Raw genomic sequence first — 19,399 nt, 5'->3', positions numbered from 1 at the left:
AGTAAACAAATCTCATATCTGTGTTCCTATCGAGGAATCGACCAGTTTGATTGCACTTCCTCGGGATGTTTGCAAATTAGTTTCTCAGAAGGTGAGCTCATCGACGAAGTATTCCAGAATATGATTGATCACCATAAAAATAAAAAATGGTTTATTGAGCGAACAATTTTGACGGCGTAGAAGGAAGATGTGGATGACTCAAACTAGGTACATCAGAATCACTCTGCATGAATTCAAATCTTTTGACTGTGTAAGGTGTGTAGGGTATAGAAAACTCGCTAAGGTAAGCGAGAGGTGTGGGGGCCCTCCCCAGACATTTTTTAGGATTAAAGGTTCAAAATGGTAGGTTTTGCGGCTGTGTGAACAGTTAAATATTTTGTGACTCATCTGTCCCCCTAATATTAATAACCAAATGTTTTATAACGAGATTCTCTGAACTTTTGGGGGGGTTTTAACCCCCAATAACCCCCCTCGCTGCGTACCTGGTTCGCTTCGCTATTTTTATTTAGCTTCATTCGCTTTATCTTGCGCCTGATAACAAAACGAAAACTGTTGTTTATCAGAAGGCGCTTGATGCAAGACATTAAACCCGAATGTGTAGGGCACACCGTGGTGCGTTTACGCATGCAGCACGTTTACGCAGTGCATTTTTTCCAAACAGAGATACTATAACTGGCATGCCTAAAGTCATTTGATACGAATGCTGCTTCATAGGGGCTTTTCTTACACTATTTTGAGCATCAGTCAAGCGTCAGTCTGGCGTTGTGTTAACCTGCCCCGTGAACAGACTTCGACCTAAAAACATTTTTTTACGGTTAATAACACAAATTGCCAACTACTGAATGCATATAATTTTTATTTCATTTAACTGCTTTATAAAACCACAATGCCCAAAATTTATTAAGCTAAAACATAAGAAAAATCAATAAAAAAAATCCGCGTATACGTGCTCCGATCCACCCTATGTAGATTCAATAAAGAAAATGTCTTTCTGACAAGCCATTTTGATACTCATTTACGTAGTTTAATTTAATTTGCATCCTTATTTTATTAAAATAAATTAAATATGATTAAAAATGATACAGCTGCTCTTGATTTATAAATGGTGTAACTAAACTGTAAGTTCATTGATTGTTAGGCGGTACAAAGTTCGGCGGGTCAGCTAGTTAACTCCATAAGACAACAATGAGATTTTATTGTTTGATTACTTTTTTTGGCACCCTGAAACCTGCACAAGTGAAGTAAAAAACAGCTGTATGAGTGGTGACTTTGGTCTCCTGGATCTATATGGAGAATGTGTTACATTTACCCAATAAAACACAATTTCCTTAATTGTTACAAAATACAATGGTCCCGAACACTATGGCCAAACGCAAGAATAGAGCCTTTTTCATAATACAGAACCAGTGGGGATCAAAAATTTGGAAAAAGAGTTAACATGATGAGAGAACAATTTATTACAAAAAATATGAAAATCATCTCCAGACTTTTTATTTTCATAATAAAGTGGCTACAAAAGACCTTCACTAAATCATTTCTTATTTAATATTTATTGCAATGCCAACCTCTTTATCCTTCAAACTAACTATGAAATGATCAAGACTGGTTTTCATGTTGATAAACGGAGACCTCCACGCACTTGAAGATGGACTAGCATACACATACATAAGTGCTTTGCTTTGAAAGCACCCATATTCCTCCAGTTCTTCCTTCACTTTCATTGCTGGACCAGGATAAGGACACTGGACTAAGATGAAGACTATGGCATGATTAAAATCCCCACCAAGAACAAATATCAAATGCATACCAATCATGACAATTTGATATCTTATTATTATTCAGATGATGGGGTGTAGGCAGCACCATCATATTATATGCGTGTTCCAAAGAAACAGTAGAGGCAAAAATTCTTTCAATGGCATAGGAATTAGTAGCTGCCTGCATGGAATTGTCTTAATTTATTCCATAACACAGAGAATTCAAATGAACGGATTATTTTTAATAGAGCTAATTTTTTTTAAATAACTGCCATAATTTGTGCCCCAAGTGCCAGAGAAACTTTAATCTAAAATTTAACAAATATCACCTATTACTTTAGAGATTTTGACTCTCATAATTATTAGTGCAATGACCAGTGAAGACTAATAGCAAGCAATAAAAACATTTGAGAGAATATAAGGGAATTTACATGACAAATCCTTGATGGGCAGAGCAATTCCTGCAGCAAATAACTAAACCTGTACACCCCTATCCAGCCCTAACGGTCAACTACGATTTTCAGAGCAAAGGACAAATAATTTCTGCAGCCACAGTATGCTTAATTTAAGTGAACCATTGTGATACAAAATTAGGAACTCCTAAATTAATCACATTTAGAAAACACTAAAAATTCATAGAGAACAACTCATCTATGATAACATTAACATCAAATATTTCACTAAATATGTTTCAGATGTGACGGGTGATAGAAGCAGACAATATCATAAATTCAAATAAATAACATTTTTACAGTCCATGATTTTACAAAAATTATAACATTTTGCAACAAGTAATCTGCATAAAAAAGAGGATAGGCCAGGGAATCGCCAACTCCTTATGAAGACTTAATTAAAGCTTGCAGATCTGGCAATATTCACTTCAAATTTGTTTCATAATACTAGAGCAGCCTTCCAGTTTTTTTTACATAAATCACATACAAATATTACAGCAAAACATTTCCACACAAACTATATGGCATTAACAAAGAAAGTTGCAATAAATAGCTAGCATCTTTGTCCTGGCTAATAAAATATGATAGATTTTTGAGAAATTAATAATAAGGGCTCTTCACTAGCTGAAATATACAATTAAAAAGTAAATAAATGAAAGGAGCTAGCGACAACTATAGTTATCTGATAACTTAGGTTCAATCTAAATTGGTCATTTTTCGAGATCAAATTCCGGCTAAATTAAATGAGTCAGTCCCTTCCCACACACACACACAGTCAATCATTGTTTAATTCTTCCATCTAACTCCACACGCATTTTAATGATTCATAGATATAAAAATGGTGTCGAAATACCCAAAACTTTTCCCCTAACGTCGTGAAGTCATAAAACTCAGAGCAGTGCATGAGGAGCTTTGGGTGAATGGAACCATAAAACATTTTCCTAGTTCACACTTGGATCCATGCGCACTCACAATCACACGCTTTTCTCACCCAATAAGCACTAACAGCAACAACCATCAGCGGCCATTGGTGGAGTGGCACTTCTCCCACCTACCCTCAGACTTAGCTCCTGCATTAGCCTTCACACTTCTACAATCATTAACATCACTCACATTCCTATGCCTGTTATCCCCACCTTTATCTTCACTATTCCTCCAAGAACCTCTCTGCCTGGCTGGACTATCAACATACCTCAATGAACTATCCAAGTCCTTATCATAGTTGACATCCAGAGGCTTTGAGTCTACTTCACAGTATGACGATCCCAATGAATCGTGCAATTCGTCAGCGCCACCACAATCACGATTATCCCTCAAGCCTTTAGACCTCGGCACAAACATTGGCTCTTTGGGACCAACACTTGTCCTCACATCCCGCTTGCTCTTTAACTCCCTCACTTTCGCATCGCTCTGAACATTTCCGGAGTATTCCACGTCGCCCTGCCCATTTTTGCTTTTGTAGTCTCCATTATTTCTGCTCCTCCGTGTCTCCACGGGGCTCTTACAGTCAACAACACTTTTAGTATACCACTTTCCACTTTTTGATACAGCGGAATCATCGACAACATTGTCCCTTGGCACATCCCACTGGTCCGGAAATCCGTCATCATCCCTACCCTTACTACCCCTCACATTTTCTCTAGATGCTTTCGACTCACAAAATGTCTTTGCTACACGATCATTTTTCGGCACACACTGTGTGTCAACAAAAACCTTTCCATTCTGACTCTGGAGACTGCCTTTCCTCCCCCTGCTATCTTTCACTCTGTAATCCGAATGATCTCTTTGATTCCTGTAGGCTTTCGCATCGCTTGCAGCCGTCTCATCTCGGGATCCGTGGTTGTCCCTGGTGACCTTCACATTTCTAAGGTCCCCAGGGTCCCTGACCTCACCTCGATTCCTCCAATCTCTGGAATCTTTGAACTCCATCGATTCTTTCAAAACTCGGCTGTCCGGACTATCCCAAGTATCTGAGGCACTCCAATTCTCTCTAGAACTCCTACTGTCCCAAGCTTCTCTTGAATCTTTGGAATCTTTCACATCCCAAGAATCTTTATAGTCCCATGAATCCCTTGCACTCCTTGTACTTCTGGCTTCAAGGGAATCTCTTAAATCTCGCACATTTCTCAAATCTCCATTACCTCTTACATCTCTAATGTCAACTGAATCCCGAATATCTTTTGAGCTTCTGCCATCCTTTGAGTCTCTCCTGTCCATCGAATTTCTTTCATCTCTTAACTCTATATGATGCCTCACCTCTCTAAGATCCCTCACATCCTGCGCCTCCCAGCTCTCTCTCATATCCCTAACATCCCTCGAATCTCTTAAATCTCTCGAGTCCCTCAAATCCCTCGAGTCCCCCACACCCTTGGAGTCTCTAGCATCTCCAGAGAACCTGGAATCCCTCGAGTTCTTGGCATCCCTGGAGTCCCTCACATCCCTGGAGTCCCTCAAATCCCTGGAGTCCCCCACATCCCTGGAATCTCTAGCGTCACCAGAGAACCTAGAATCCCTTGAGTTCTTGGCATTCCTGGAGTCCCTCAAATCCCTGGAGTCCCCCACATCCCATGAGTCTCTAGCATCTCCAGAGAACCTGGAATCCCTCGAGTTCTTGGCATCCCTGGAGTCCCTCACATCCCTGGAGTCCCTCACATCCCTGGAGTCCCTCATAACCCCTGAGTCATCACTGTCCCTGTAGTCCCAATCATTCCCAAAGTTCCTTGAGTCCCTCAAATCCCGTATGTCTCGGCTATCCCTCAAGCTGCGTATATCTCTGGAGTCCCATGTCTCCTTCGAATCTCTAGCATCCCAAGTATCCTTGGGGTCCCTCGTGTCCCTGTAATCCCTACTCTCTCTAGATCCCACAGACCCCCTTGAGTCCCTGGCTGCATCCCTACCATTCCTTGAATCTCTATTGTCTTTCACTTTGGTGTCCCTCCCACAAGCCTTAGAATCTTTGATTTCCCTCGGAGATCTGACATCCCTGATGTCTTTCCCTTTCGTCTCTCTTACGTCCATCACTTCTCCAATGCTCCTACTCTCTTTACGCTCACTCGCATTAATCTCTCCGTAGTCCCTCACACCCTTTAAATCCCTGCCACTCCTTAAATCTCTCATGTCCATGAGACCCTTAGAGGATCTTATTTCTCGGATTTCTTGAGGCTCTAGGAGGCTCTTAATATCCCTTGGCTCTTGTCCCTTTTCTTTACTGCTGGGAAGATCCGGAAATTTTGCTGTACTCCTAGAAAATCTGGAATCATGATCATCAGTGATGGGTCGGACATCTCTGGACGAACCACCGATGCTATCTTTTGGAATAGTTGGGTCCGATCGTAGGAGCTCAGGCAAGAGAGTAAGAAGTCTTTGATGAAATGCAGAGATGGCTCGATAGCGAGGATCGGAAGTGCTAATACGGCCTTCTTCTCGCACAAAAAACTCCACAGTCTGCCACATGGCCTCTCTTAAACCAACGAGGAGTTGAGCTTGCCTGTTTCAAGAAAGTAATATACAAATATCACATGAATGGGTACAAAAAAAGAGCTAAATACATGCAGAATTACTCTCAGTGCATGCAAAAAAAAATTACAACTTCATTTTGTCACCCAGAAAACCATTAGATGGTTAAGGAAGTATAAGAACATCTTTACATAACAATTACTGCAAAACTTTAACAGAGCCTAAGATGTGATTTTCATTTATAGGCAACTAATGACAAAAAACGAACATTAATCAATTTCACCCCAGGGTCTCCAAAAAACATCCACAGCAAATAGTGATTCACCAAGCTAATTCTATTTAAAAAACTTCATTCAGCAGAATTACAAAATTTACCTACAGGGTTGAAAGAAATCCAAAATAATACCCTCCATATACACTTATTCTTCATAAAATTAAATATATGAAGATGATATTAAATTAAACACGATGCCCATCAGATAACAAATTAGAGTTTAGAAAGAGTTAAAAAGATGTCTCTCTCATCTTCCAATGCCTCATCAACCCTCACAAATTAACGCACGGACTACATGTGTACAGTGGAACAGAAAATGAACCTACTAACCAGGAAAACATGCTAACGAGGAAAGTAAATAATAGCAGTTGGGGTAATTGCAATCTGTAGAAAAATCGTCATAATTACAATTAATATCGTTAGTTCTCGAAGGATCGCCTTCCTGAACTCTTTTTGCATTTTAAATCAAGAAAATGAGCACTACACTGATAAACAATACCATGTGAATATAAACCACAATATTTCATAGATTTCTTGAAGATAATTACATGAAAACGGCGTATATCTCCCGTGATTTATCCTATATATATTTCTAGAGAGAGGACAAGTGAAGCTAAGTTATTTCGTCTTTCTCACAGCGTACTCGGAGAATATAACAACAACCCTGAGTATGTCAACTGGTTGTTTTTAAACATCATAAAAATTGGGAAAAATTTTATTGACCTTAAATTACGGCAGCAGCCGTACTCATTCGCTTCTGGAATGATATCACATCGATTGTCATATCGATCGATATATCGATTAATAACACGAAAGATTATTAGATTACGACATCATTACAAGAAGATTTAAAAATTATACAGTTAAAATTTACTTAAAAAATTAGTCTAATGTCGTCTGCTTTCATGATTAAGTATTTTAACGCCAAGCTTCGCGTGGAGATCCAGAGCATTGTCTGCTCCCGCAACAGTAGTCAAGTAAATGCGCATATACTCCGACGTCGAGGCTATGGAGTACGAGCAGTACTGCTTTAGGTAAAGTGGGAATTGGATAAGACTCATTTCCTTCCTCAGCATCATCTCCATCACTTCCATCTTCGTTTTCTTTCAACTCCTGTTCGTGAATTTCATCTATTGACATGGTTTGGCAAACAGTGAGATCATCATCACACTCACAATACTCGTTGAAATTCATCTCTCCGCAGCAATCTGACTCTCTGACACATTCGAACTTTGCGCTTGTTTGCACCATTTAAGACGAACATCTTCCAATGTTCGATATTTCCCATCACAAACGTTCTTTCGCTTTTTGTCACACTGACTTAGGATTTTTTTCCGGTTTCTTACAATTGTGCTTAATGTGGATGCAGGAATGTTTAGTCTTTGCACTAACTTCACCCGCTTTATGAGTCCACTTCCTCAATAATTTTGATCTTTTGTAAAGTTGTAATCTGCTTCACTATTCGTTTTCTCTCCATTTCAATTGTAATTTGACTGCCCTCGCTATGATAACTCGTGCAATAGCAACAATTGCCCACTGGCAAAATTTGTGCAGTGGGTGGCACTCCAAAGGCAACAGAAGGTGAGGAGCTCGGGGTGGGGAAAATTGGTGCTTCTCATTGGCTGCAGTTTTGCACAGTCTGACATTCCCCAAAAAATGGCCGCATTTTATTATTCATTAGGTCACAAGAATTGAGAAATGCATTTGGAGAAATCACTGTCCTAGAATGGGATGTGGAATGAATGTAAGAATTTCAATGGGTAATAATAATAATTTAAATCAAGAATTCGGAGGTATACGACCCTTAAGAAGATACAAGAGAACAAATTGCGGGTTGCGTCAAGGCAAGCAATTGAGCGTACTAACCAGGAAAGCGCAATTTTTTCAAACGTACTAACCAAATACTTTTACCTGTATTTTGTTCGGATGGTACCGGGACCGTGAGAAATCGCCGTACTAAGGAGGAAAACGTACTGAGGAGGAACGTATTAACCAAGTTCCACTATATATGATAGTGGTTTTGTGAATCGAGGCCCACATGTAAGGTGATTACAAGGAAAGCCAAAAATTATGACCTTTTTCCATTTGATTCAAAATGATACATTACAATATGAACAAATATTATCACACATGCTAGCAAAAAGATAATTTATAGATAAATAGGCAATTATCACTATTTTTGGTGCTGAAGTCGTTCACTTTAGAATAAAATAGGTGTCTGGTTATGCTTTGAAATCCAATGGGTATGATGATTTCCATTAAAATAAATAAAGGCTGGCTTCAAATATAAGTAACTTCTCAAAAAATTATGATTAAACACCTTTGCCAAATGTCCACATTACATTACTATTCAATGCGAGCATCAAAACGGTTCCAGCAATACTACGAGGTGTGGCACACAAGGTGGTTTACAATCTAGATTTACAGTTTTTGAAGTTATTGGAGACACCATACGATGGTGAATGGCAGGCTACCTACTTGATAAAATGCAAGGAAAAGAATGCACACAGCATTAGGGGAATAATCCAGTAACGTACGACAGGTTAAAAAATTTACCTCTCATCACAATGAAGTTCCAGTTCCTTCTTTCCCTGAAGAATCAACGCTACCTGACTGGAGCTGTCAGCCAATTTCCTAGGCACCTGTAAGAAAATTTATGACAATTGAAAATATGACCATCAAATCTTACCTTTTCTATGAAAATGAGAAGAATTTAAGCACTTGCAAATAATAAATGAAGTAGGCTATTATTATGGAGACAATCGTTAACAATAGCAAGAGTATAAACTAGGGATAGAGGTATCCCGGATTTATTTTGGATCCAGATCAGATGCTTGATTTCAGGTGTCAGATCTTCTGATATTTTCGGATGCAAATGGATTTTTTATTGCATGCAAATATATACACAGTAGAACCTCGGTTGTACGACCCTCAGTTATACGATGACCTCACTAATACACCGATTTTTTTTGTCCCGTGAATAACCCCATGTGAACCCATGTATTTCCAACCTCAATTACGAAACGTTTCACTTATACGACGACCTCGGTTACGAAACATTTTTTTCCAGTCCAATAGGTAAAATACCTCACTTATACGATTTTGTCAGAGAGCTGCTCTACGAGAAGATTGCGGTACGCGCACCGATTTTAGTCTCTGGAATGGGGGTAGTATGTGCTCATTACATACAAAAAAAAAGAAAAAATAAATAAAGAAAAGAAGTCAATAAAGAAAAATAAGTTTTAATAACGAGCGATGATGTTTATTATATATTAATTTCAACTATAGTAGATGATCGTTAATCCAAAATTATGAACTACATAATATCTATCTCTTGGAAGATTTTCTAGAATTTTTCCAAAGTTATGTTTTCCGTCGCCCCAGTGAAATAACGTCCAAATGAGATGTTAAAAGTGCTCCCGTACCAAAATTTTGGCTTCCAAGGTCATCCAAAAAAGATAATCATATTTGCAGTATGGACGTAAGTCAATAGTGATGCAACACGGTGGTAAAAACAGCATGCGTGGTCTCATTCCACAGGCTAATGCAGCATCTGCGGGACGAATTGGGCTGGGGGAAGGTTGCTTATGCAGCACGCAGGTCAAAACTGACCCAACTTGTATCTCAGTGGGTTTAAATGAAACATAGTTGGACCTTGAATAGCTAGTAGATTAACTCTGCCTGGTGGCAATTGTTTATTTTTTAACAGAACGAGAATAACATCGGAGAATAACTCGCGTCGTCAGTCGTCATGTAATCATAAAATTCAAATTCAAAACGTGAAAGATAAGGCAGTTCCTTTCAACTCAGGAATGGCTTATAACCATTATATCTAAGTACAAAAAGTGTCCGGTGTTATTATCAGAGATGGAAAGTAAAATATTCCGTGAAGACAAATCACGCAGCTTCTGAGTCGAAGTTCCCGGCATTGAATTCGCGGAAGAATGCCGACAGAGATACCTAGTAGATTTGATCTACAATCTAAGGATAGAAATACCTGGTAGATTCAACCTACTATCGCTAAATTTAAATGGGGAAATTCTTTTTTAGTTCATAAACATTGTAGAGAGGGGAGATTTTTCTAGGTTCTTAATCTATTTTTGTTCATTTATCACTGAAGGCAGTTGCGCAGTTATTTAAATTGCTCACTTTAAAAAAAATGACATTACTGGAAATAAATTTTAAGTGCCAAAATTATGTAAAATATAACTTAAAGCAGATACAGTTCCTGTACATCAAAAATAAACAATTTTTTAAAATATTTTTATTCATTTCTCTGAGGCTTTGGGGGGGGATCTATGCCCCCATCCCCTCCATGCTTACGCCACTGCAAGGTGCCATGTGCTATGTATTATCTATGGCGTGGTATTTAGAGGGAGGTAACCGACAGCTGGGGTCATTTTTGCCATGAGGTAAGGGAGGGAGGATATGAACCCTGTGTTGGAATTAGCCAGGTTGTAATGAGAGGCTTAACCAGGGCTAAACGTCCCTTCTGCTGGACAGTGTGTTGCACTGGAAGTTCCCTCCACACTACTCTTTAGCAGGGATCCGGTAAAGAAATACTTGAAAATATATAATTTTTCCCTTCATTTTACCTAATAACATGCTAAATAAGGTAAATTGAAAATATGGGCCTTTAAAAAAATTTGCTTATGGTAAAAAATAAATGTTGCGTTTTCGCAACGTTGGCCGAATCCGTTATCTATAGGTGGTTATGCAACCCGCATTACCATATATTGCCGTCTCATAGAAATATGCCGTTTTTACTTTCAGATATAATCCTACGCCTTTTTATGCCACGTATTTGATAGATATCGTCATATTTGATAGTTAAAATTCTAAGATATTATGTTTTCAATGAGTTGTTTCGTTATTTAACCTTAATCCAATATAAAATAGATATGCATTACGGTTTGAAAGAAATGAGTCAAAGCGAATATGTTTACAGAAGCTAACGTATTTTCCAGTTTTTAATTGAATTTTTATCTCTACAGATTGAATTATAACAAATAATGACTGTTTACGAAATACATGAAAGCATTTCGGTTGCAATGGAACACAAAATTTTTTACATTCATATATGGTTTGGCTTTTACACAGTCGTTTCGGCAACTACTTCTGGTCTCACTTTTTTGAACTCTGACCAAATACGTCCTTTCATGCTTCACGAATCCGCGATGAATTACATGGCGTACCTTTTTCTATATTTATGGACGTGAATCGCATGGAGATACAACGTCTACTGACTCATTCACTTTACTTTTCAGTAGTGATGGGTCGATTCCAAAATTTTATCGATTCCGATCCCGATTCCGATTCTGACATTTCGATTCCGATTCTACCGATACCGATTCCATCGATTCTGATGCCATAGGTTCCAAGAAAAATATCACTTCCAGGAAACAAGAAAACTACTTTTTAAAATATTACTCTGTGAAAGAGTCAGTTCACAAAAGAATCTTTCATATCTTTACTATGCAATTAAAATATAATAGCTAAATTTCAAAACAGAACATACCTGAAAAGTGGTGTTACATGATAGGTATTACTTTAGAATATTGGCACTCATAATATGTCGACAATATATATATATATATCCAAACTACAAGGGAGAGCCCTGAGTACAGGAATTTTCATAGCTGTAATAAAGATTACATACTACGTATATGAATCATGTAATATTTGGCCCTTTCAAATTCTCAAGCAGAAAATCCAATTATTCTACATCAGTGGCGGATACAGAAAAAACTCAAGGGGGGGGGGGCGCAACATATCTTGAGTTGTCTTTACTTTTATCGTGATGAAAGATAATAAAGTCACAGGCAAAGTACCTATATGAAAATTTTATTTAAAGTGATTATAAACATGTAAAAGACAATGCCATCTTATGATATAAAAAAGTTACAATTGTGGTTTTGCAATGTTCGGCAATACAGGCGGACCCGCAAGGGGGGGGGGCGCGCGCCCCCCATCTGTATCCGCCACTGTTCTACATGCTCAGCCAGCAGGTTTTGACGTCTCCATGTTACAGTATTACTGCCTGCAGAAAATTGCATTTTGCTACACATGTTTGTTATTGGGCAAGTACTTTCCCACCAAAATTGCAAGATTTCGGAGACTTTGGAATTTTTATTAAAAATTATATCAACGATTTGTTGGATCTTGAATCTTAATGGAATTCAAGTGGACGAAGCGAACAACTATTGAACTAAACTTTAGTTTTGTAGAGCCAAAAAAAATGCTAGACTTCTCACGTCATTCAATCAACCTTTAAATCTCTTGCTTTTTAAAGTTCAAGAAAGAAACTAAACGCTACAAATGAATATTACATCGGACGGACGCAGTAATAGAAAAGGCTAAAAGAGCCTTGTGGTGTGAAAACTCCCCCTAACGCGCGACTCACCTCAGAGAGGGTGGAAAGGGAAAAAGGGTATCGCTTGTTGCCTTTCACGGAAACTGTTCATTTTTCTCTCTCTTAAGCATGCTGACTTAATCTCTTCACTTTACTTCAATACCCGAGGCATATTTCTTACGCGCGGGATGGTTCCGAAAAATATCCAATCCTTAGTATTTTCACTCGAGTAATGCGCGCTAAATGGTCTAGTCGATCTATACATAATCCTTTTTAACATCCTATTTAGTGTTTTAAGTCAATGAAGACGATTATCCATGCTTTAAATGACGATTTTTCAGGACAAATGTTTTAAAAAACTTGAAAAATCGGCCTCAGTTACCGAGCCTCAGAGGTCCGCGGCGTGTAGGTCAGCCTTGACGCGCGATTGAAAAATCGCTCTTATTTCCTTCGTCGCAAACTTTCTTTTCAAGATTTCTACTTAGTACTCTTTAGAAATCTCTACTTTATATTGCGATTCAAATTTTCCGAGTTATATTTTTCGTAAACGAAAGATAATGTCTACTTAATGTCAAATTTCACGTGAAAAACGGGTCGGCCATTTTGCGTTGTAAAACCAGACAGATGAGAACCAAAATCTTCAAAAGTCATTGAAAGTATAGGCAAAGCACCAGATCAAAGGAATATTGCGTTTTTTATTCCACAAAACTCATACCAACGCAAAACCACTTGGATAAATTCAAAGATTTTTTGAGGGAAAACGATATCTCGTGTGGCATTGAAAAATTGGTCATGTTTGGGCCTCTGTATTTCACAGAAGGTTCGCATTTATGTAAAATGGCATATAAAGCAATATTTGGTAATGATTAATGAGTATTTACGGTGATTTTCAAGTCTCTATCCCCAAAAAGGTCATTTTGGACTTTATTCCAGCTTTTTCCGATTTCGGACCAGTGTGCGCGGGGTAGGAAGACGATCGGCCGCCGCGGCTGGCGTAAAGGTATTCGGCGCCCACGTCGACAACGTATTCGGCAAGCTGAAACTACCAGGCCAAGGCATTATAATGACTTATCGGCTTTAAAACCTGCACTATTACATGAGTTTCATGATAGCGCTTCCTGTCGGCAGATTGCTGGACCTACTAGCCTCGAAAGCTCTGTAACCTTAACTACTCGACTCGACATCCGTAATGCTACTCGAAACGCTCGAGTCGAGTACCAACTACTCGATCGACTTGAATTTTCGAGTACTCGCACATCCCAAGAAGATATGTGTTTTGTTATTACGATTACGTGGCGCGAAAATTCAAATGACTATTGGAAATGCGGTCGTATATTTTGTTGTTTGAAGTACTGCTGGAATCGGAATCGATTTTTCGCCTTGGCAAGTACTCGTTTTCGATTCCGGTTCTTGGCCGAGAATCGAGGAATCGAAGAATCGAGGAATCGAACCGACCCATCACTACTTTTCAGATGAGTCCCTGCTAGATAGGATTAGAAGTCTATCGGTAACATTTACTTCCGTTGCATAACCTGTACAATAGGGAAGTGCACTAATTTTTTTTTATTGCTGAATTTGAAAGTTTAGCCTAAAAAAGAAACATTAGTATAGTCACTTTTATTTTCTGCATCTGGGGTATGCACTTTAAAATGTTTTGAAAGTCGGAAAATTTCATGTTGCGCTGAAACACAGTGCCTCCATCTTGATTGAGATGTGACGTCACAAGGCAGTAGTCACCAGTGGAGTATCGCTGAATTCCGTCGCCTTCTTTAGCGCGGCGAGAGTTTCCGGGAATCGGTGGAGTTTGCTTCCTAAAAATGTCGTCTTGTACGGAAAAAATGAATTCAAAAAAGAATTATAAATGATTTTTTGTTCCAAATTTCATCTCGACGTCGAAACAAAAGCCTGGAGAAGATATTCATTCCCGTGCCTTAAGCACAAGCTATACGGAATAAATGGTTCAAGGCTGCTCCTGACTTTTACCTATCGATGATATTCTGTTTTGAAGATCATTTGAAGGTATTGTAAGATCAAATTGATATTTATATTATAATAATTTACTTAATAGGTACCTCAGTCACATCAGAAAGTGTGTTGAGTCAAAATAGAGCATCTTCCGCGTAGACCTACGTAATTTATAAACTGAAAGTAGTTTGGTTAAAGAATTATGGCGCGACTGTTTTTTTACACGACCGGGCAAAATGCGTACTTTGCCCATGATATGTGCATATATGATAACAAACGATTTTTGTTAAAGTTAATCTTTATTTGTTGAAATTAGTACATTTATAGGTGATACAGATATAAAGGTACACGGCAGGTCGCGCGGCGTAATTTGTACTCCACTGGTGACGGGTTCATCTTGCTGATCCAAAAAATTAGCTACAATACCTCGAACTTTGAAAACTCGCAATATAGGCAGTCAAAGTACATTGTAAGAATACACGAGACCATTATAGCCCAGAATGTACGTACAATGTCGAAATCCTTGGTTTTCAAAGATTGACGTATTTTATACGCCAGCGCGCCCGGTCCAGGGTTATCAACTTTTATTTCATCCTATTTGTTAGTTGAAATTATATTTCAGAATGGTTCTTTTAGCACTGCTACTGAGGTAAACTGGCAGGTACTGAGTACAAGGTACTGAGGTATGTACTGAGTAAGTACACTCCCTTTGGAGTAATGTGAATTACAAGTGTTCGAGATATATGGCATTTTATATTCGCTTTGTGTTCTTATTAATTATGCCTGTACGCATATTGTTGCTTGCCGCGAGCCTTTAATGGTATGTGCTCTTGCAAGAGTGGTTTTCATTTTTAATGTGGAAGTTGGTCAGTATAAGCAAAGAAAAAATTAACATTTTAGCGCACACCAACCCTTGTAGTCATCGTATCTCTGCGTTTGTAATGACACTGCTAAAATACCTAAACGCCATAATGATGATAAAAAAATTGTCTCATGTCAATGATTGCTGCAATTATAATTAATGATAAACTTGATGCCGTATAATCACAATGAAGACAACAAAAAATAATGCCGTGACACAGTCTTGAACCACGGTCCTTTCGGGTGAGATCTATACTTAACAAACGTGCACGCTACCACTACCCCAACCGGCCCATTGAACATTATTGGACATTTTGAATTTATATATATAATTTGTAAAAAGTAACGCATGAAAATTAATTAATTACAGCCTAACTAACGCCCTAATTGAAAAAGATGCAGCAAGTTACGCGGTCTCCCCTTGTTAGCCTTAACGTCTCGCATTTCTATGGAGCGTTGAACCTGTCCTCCTTATTCAAAAATTCAGTAACCATAAATACATCAAAGTTTGGTATACCATTTATAAATCGTTGGAATTTTCCTTCTCCCAACCAAGATTATCTTTTCTCGAACCCATCCTGGACAGCGAACCATTGCAACAACCAGCCAGCTCGGAAATAAGGCTAACATCCCATGATTCTAGTTGCGAAGGGCGAACGTTCCGGCCGGCGTGAATACATACGCAACGAATAAGTCTTGCAGCAAACGTCTGAAATAGGTTTATTAGTTTGACTCGGTTCTTACAAAAAACGTTTTGGCATGATAAACGGCATTGTGTCAAAATATACCCAGCGAAAAATAAATGCCATCATGCATTTATTAAAGATTCAATGTGCTATTCGTACTACTCTTTCCAAACTTGAAGTTGACTCGTAAATGAATATTAATATATTACGCAATGATGAAGTCGTTTACTCAAAAGAGAAGCAGCCACATATATATTCTGAAGATATTTTATGACAGCAAAAAACGGATACCCTCAAATTCTGTAATTTTTCTATGCAATAGACAATGCAATGTGGTAGAACTAAACGGTGTAGAAACTGCCTTCTGCTACTGCCTTGTGACGTCACGGCCAATATTCAACATGGATACCCGTTTTCGCGGCCTTTGAATTTTTCCATATTTCAGACGGTCATCTCGAATAAAGTATTCACTATTAGGATTTAAACTGTGGTTTTACGACATTATGTTATTCTGAACTCCAATTTAAAGAATGCGTTTGGTGCATTTGAAACACTAGTGCACTTCCCTATTTCCAGGCTTTAGTACAAACGCGGTCCAGTAAGTTGATAAACTAGGACCTTTTTTCTCCAGAATTCTAGTGCGATAATTTGCGTTCGCATTATCAAGTAGGTCCACACCTCCCATGTATTTACTATACTCCACAATAACTCGAGGCTGTGGCAGAGTATTTTTTTTCTGCTGAAACCTTTCCCTGTGTTGAGGCGCAGAACATGTATTGCTGAGTTATCATTCCATCTAACAATACTAAAACCTTCAGCTTTACCAAATGTTTATTTTCATGTTCCTCTCAGTTTTACGCCGATGGTTTTACTGTATTCTGTCAGGTACTCCTCCATTATATTTTCACCGATGGCTCCAGTAACAAAAACACCTTTTTCTTTCAAAACAATAAATAGTCTGTAAGATGAAAAGAAGTTATCAAAAAACATACGATGATTAGAGGGTTCAGGGCCTTGAGAAATACCAGAGTAACACTAGCTTCCAACCATAACTTTCGATTGAAGTAATTTCCTATCGCCTGGTTGAACACTAAAGCCGTCTGAATAACATAAGCACCGAAGTTAAAAGCGAAATATAAAAGGCTCGTTATTTAAGAACATTTATGCACTCTAGTGACCAAAGCAAGGTGCCATATACTCTCATTTGAAAAATGATGCGCAAATATTCCGAATTGTAATCATTTTTAATTCAAGTCGTCAATTTGAGGTCATAATCTACAAATCTGTCATTTTTGTTTTGATGATTCTGATTTGTGAAGTGAGGAAGGACTAATTCGGAAAGAATGTACAAAGTTTTGTGTTCCATTGCAACCGAAATGCTTTCATGTATTTCGTAAACAGTCATTATTTGTTATAATTCAATCTGTAGAGATAAAAATTCAATTAAAAACTGGAAAATACGTTAGCTTCTGTAAACATATTCGCTTTGACCATAGAGTAAGTATACATAGAGAGCTCACCACACGTACAAAAATCGTATACGTTTTTGGTGTAGTTCTAGAGCAGTTAACCAGATGTCACTAGAAGAATTTTGGCAATTTTTTTAATTTGCTCGTTCCACAAGTCTAAAAATATATTCTGAAGCAAAAAGGGTTGCTACGTTTAGTGGAGACATTAATTATTCAATTTTGTTTATAACAATTGTTATAAAAAATATTTTCTAGAATTTCGGCTAGTTACTTCACTTTTCCGAGTTTATATTCCTAATCCATTTTCCGGCAGACTGTTCTTAGTATAAAGTTGAAACTTGCAGGAAATGTTCATAGCACATTTCTTTCCATACTAGTGAACTTTAATTTGTTCATAACTCAGTTTCAGCGTTGTTATGTGTGTTTATATATCTTTCGGACGAAAAATCTGGAATTTTGCAGGGTAAAAATCAATCGCCTGCTAACTTTCGTATCTTACGATATAGGTCCATATATGCTGCGTATGAAATTTGGACAAAACTATAAATTTATTTTTGGTGAAAGAATTGTAACTTTATCTCTATTACAAGGGGAGTTATGCATTTTTAATGGCCGCACCTCGTCAGGCTTTCCGTACTGGCCTGGGTCTACGCAGAAAGCGCCCGCCTCCTAAGGAGTTCGTTTTGCCATCAGATAGGTTGGCGAGGTGAGGGTTTTGTTTTGACAAGGAAGAGATTTTCCGTGAGGGAAGATCTTTTCGCTTCAATAGACAATATAAATCTTATTGATGGTCATCGCATCGTTGAACGATCAACATAACGAATGAAATACATTTCGCGTAGTGTGCTTCAGAACTTCAGTTAGGAAATACCTCATTTTGGTGACGTGTAAATGCTATTTACAACACCAAGTGCCGGAATATTACAATAAAAAGGGAATGCGAGATTGGATCTCTACACTGTACAACAATGCCCTGATTGCATTTCGCTAACGGTCATAGCCTCTCCACCACAGTTAGTAACTAAAGATTAAAAGTATTTGGTAATGAATTCTTAAGCGCGCAGCTGCAAACGAACACAAAGAGGCATGGATAAGCAGAAGCATTTTTGGGAATAGGGGTGGTCGGTGACCTTGATTTGTTTGCTCGCTAGCGAGATGAGTAATGCCCCATTCTGTTACCACGTCGAAAATGGAAAGGTTTCTTTCGGCTCTACCAAATTTCTACTTCGGGTCTTACGTATGAGGCCGGGGATCATCTAATGTATGTTTTTGTCTTTCCTTGAGGCCTTATTCTGATCATAGTAGTGATAATCGTCGTCTCGTCAATAACAAGACGCATTGTCGTTTGAGGAAAGTTTTGTTTTAAGCGTTAGCATTTAGTTGAGGTTCTTAAAAGTAAAACAAATAGCGGCTGCAATTGGGCCCAGGTTCACTCATTGCTTAAATTCTTGCCTCATTATATGAATGAATCCCTTCTCCCAGGGGCCGAAAAACTAAATATGTAAAAATACATTTTACGCGGTGAGCATTTATCAATGAATTATTTAGCAATATCGAATGGAGTATTTTTGGCATATTCCGATTGTAAGTTGTTGCGGCACTAGAAAAATATGGTGATTCAAAACTATCCCCCCTCCCCTTTTTCGGAATTACACCTCCTATTATGCAGTTTTGTGAATCGAAACTGCAAGCAAAATTTGCTTCGTAGGCCTCATGGGGAATCCTAATCCGTAGGCTAAAATATGTTATCGCGTTAGAATCTTGAGTTATCCATTCATTAATTGTTATAAAACATTTGATTCTAGGTATATTAGATATTGATTGCTTTTCGTACACAATTTAACAATCCAAAACCTATTTTTTTGTCTTTGATAACAAGTTATACATTTAAATACAGATTTTCAACACTAATACAGGATTTGTTATAATCATGCAACATAAGGTTGGTTCAAAGATTTTCGCGGCGTTGATCAGATTATCTCTGCATTCTCTTCAGGTTTCCACCGCGTCCGTTGGCTTTTGTCGAAACTGTTCTCGCCAAAAGGCAACGGACGCGGTGGAAACCCGAAGAGAAGGCAGAGCTCATGCAATATAAAGTTTTAAGTCCAAACTTCGAACTGCAACCGA

At 38.2% G+C, this 19,399-nt stretch overlaps 1 protein-coding gene across 2 annotated transcripts in view; it reads right to left on the bottom strand.

Moving 5' to 3' along the window:
* Positions 1–1,433: 1,433 nt before the first annotated feature.
* Positions 1,434–19,399, bottom strand: part of LOC124154994 — a 105,284-nt gene continuing 87,318 nt past the window's right edge. For both annotated transcript variants that reach the window (XM_046528753.1, XM_046528743.1), the window contains exons 19-20: positions 8,496–8,581; positions 1,434–5,696 (exon numbers count right to left, since the gene is read on the bottom strand). In XM_046528753.1, coding sequence (XP_046384709.1) covers positions 3,227–5,696; positions 8,496–8,581 — 2,556 coding nt within the window. In that variant the 3' untranslated portion in view covers positions 1,434–3,226. The remainder of the gene's footprint in view (positions 5,697–8,495; positions 8,582–19,399) is intronic.

The sequence above is a fragment of the Ischnura elegans genome, chromosome 1, assembly GCF_921293095.1.
Source record: "Ischnura elegans chromosome 1, ioIscEleg1.1, whole genome shotgun sequence".
Taxonomy (NCBI): Eukaryota; Metazoa; Arthropoda; class Insecta; order Odonata; family Coenagrionidae; genus Ischnura; species Ischnura elegans.
The sequence above is the reverse complement of the archived record's forward strand: the minus strand, read 5'-3'. Positions and strand labels throughout refer to the sequence as shown.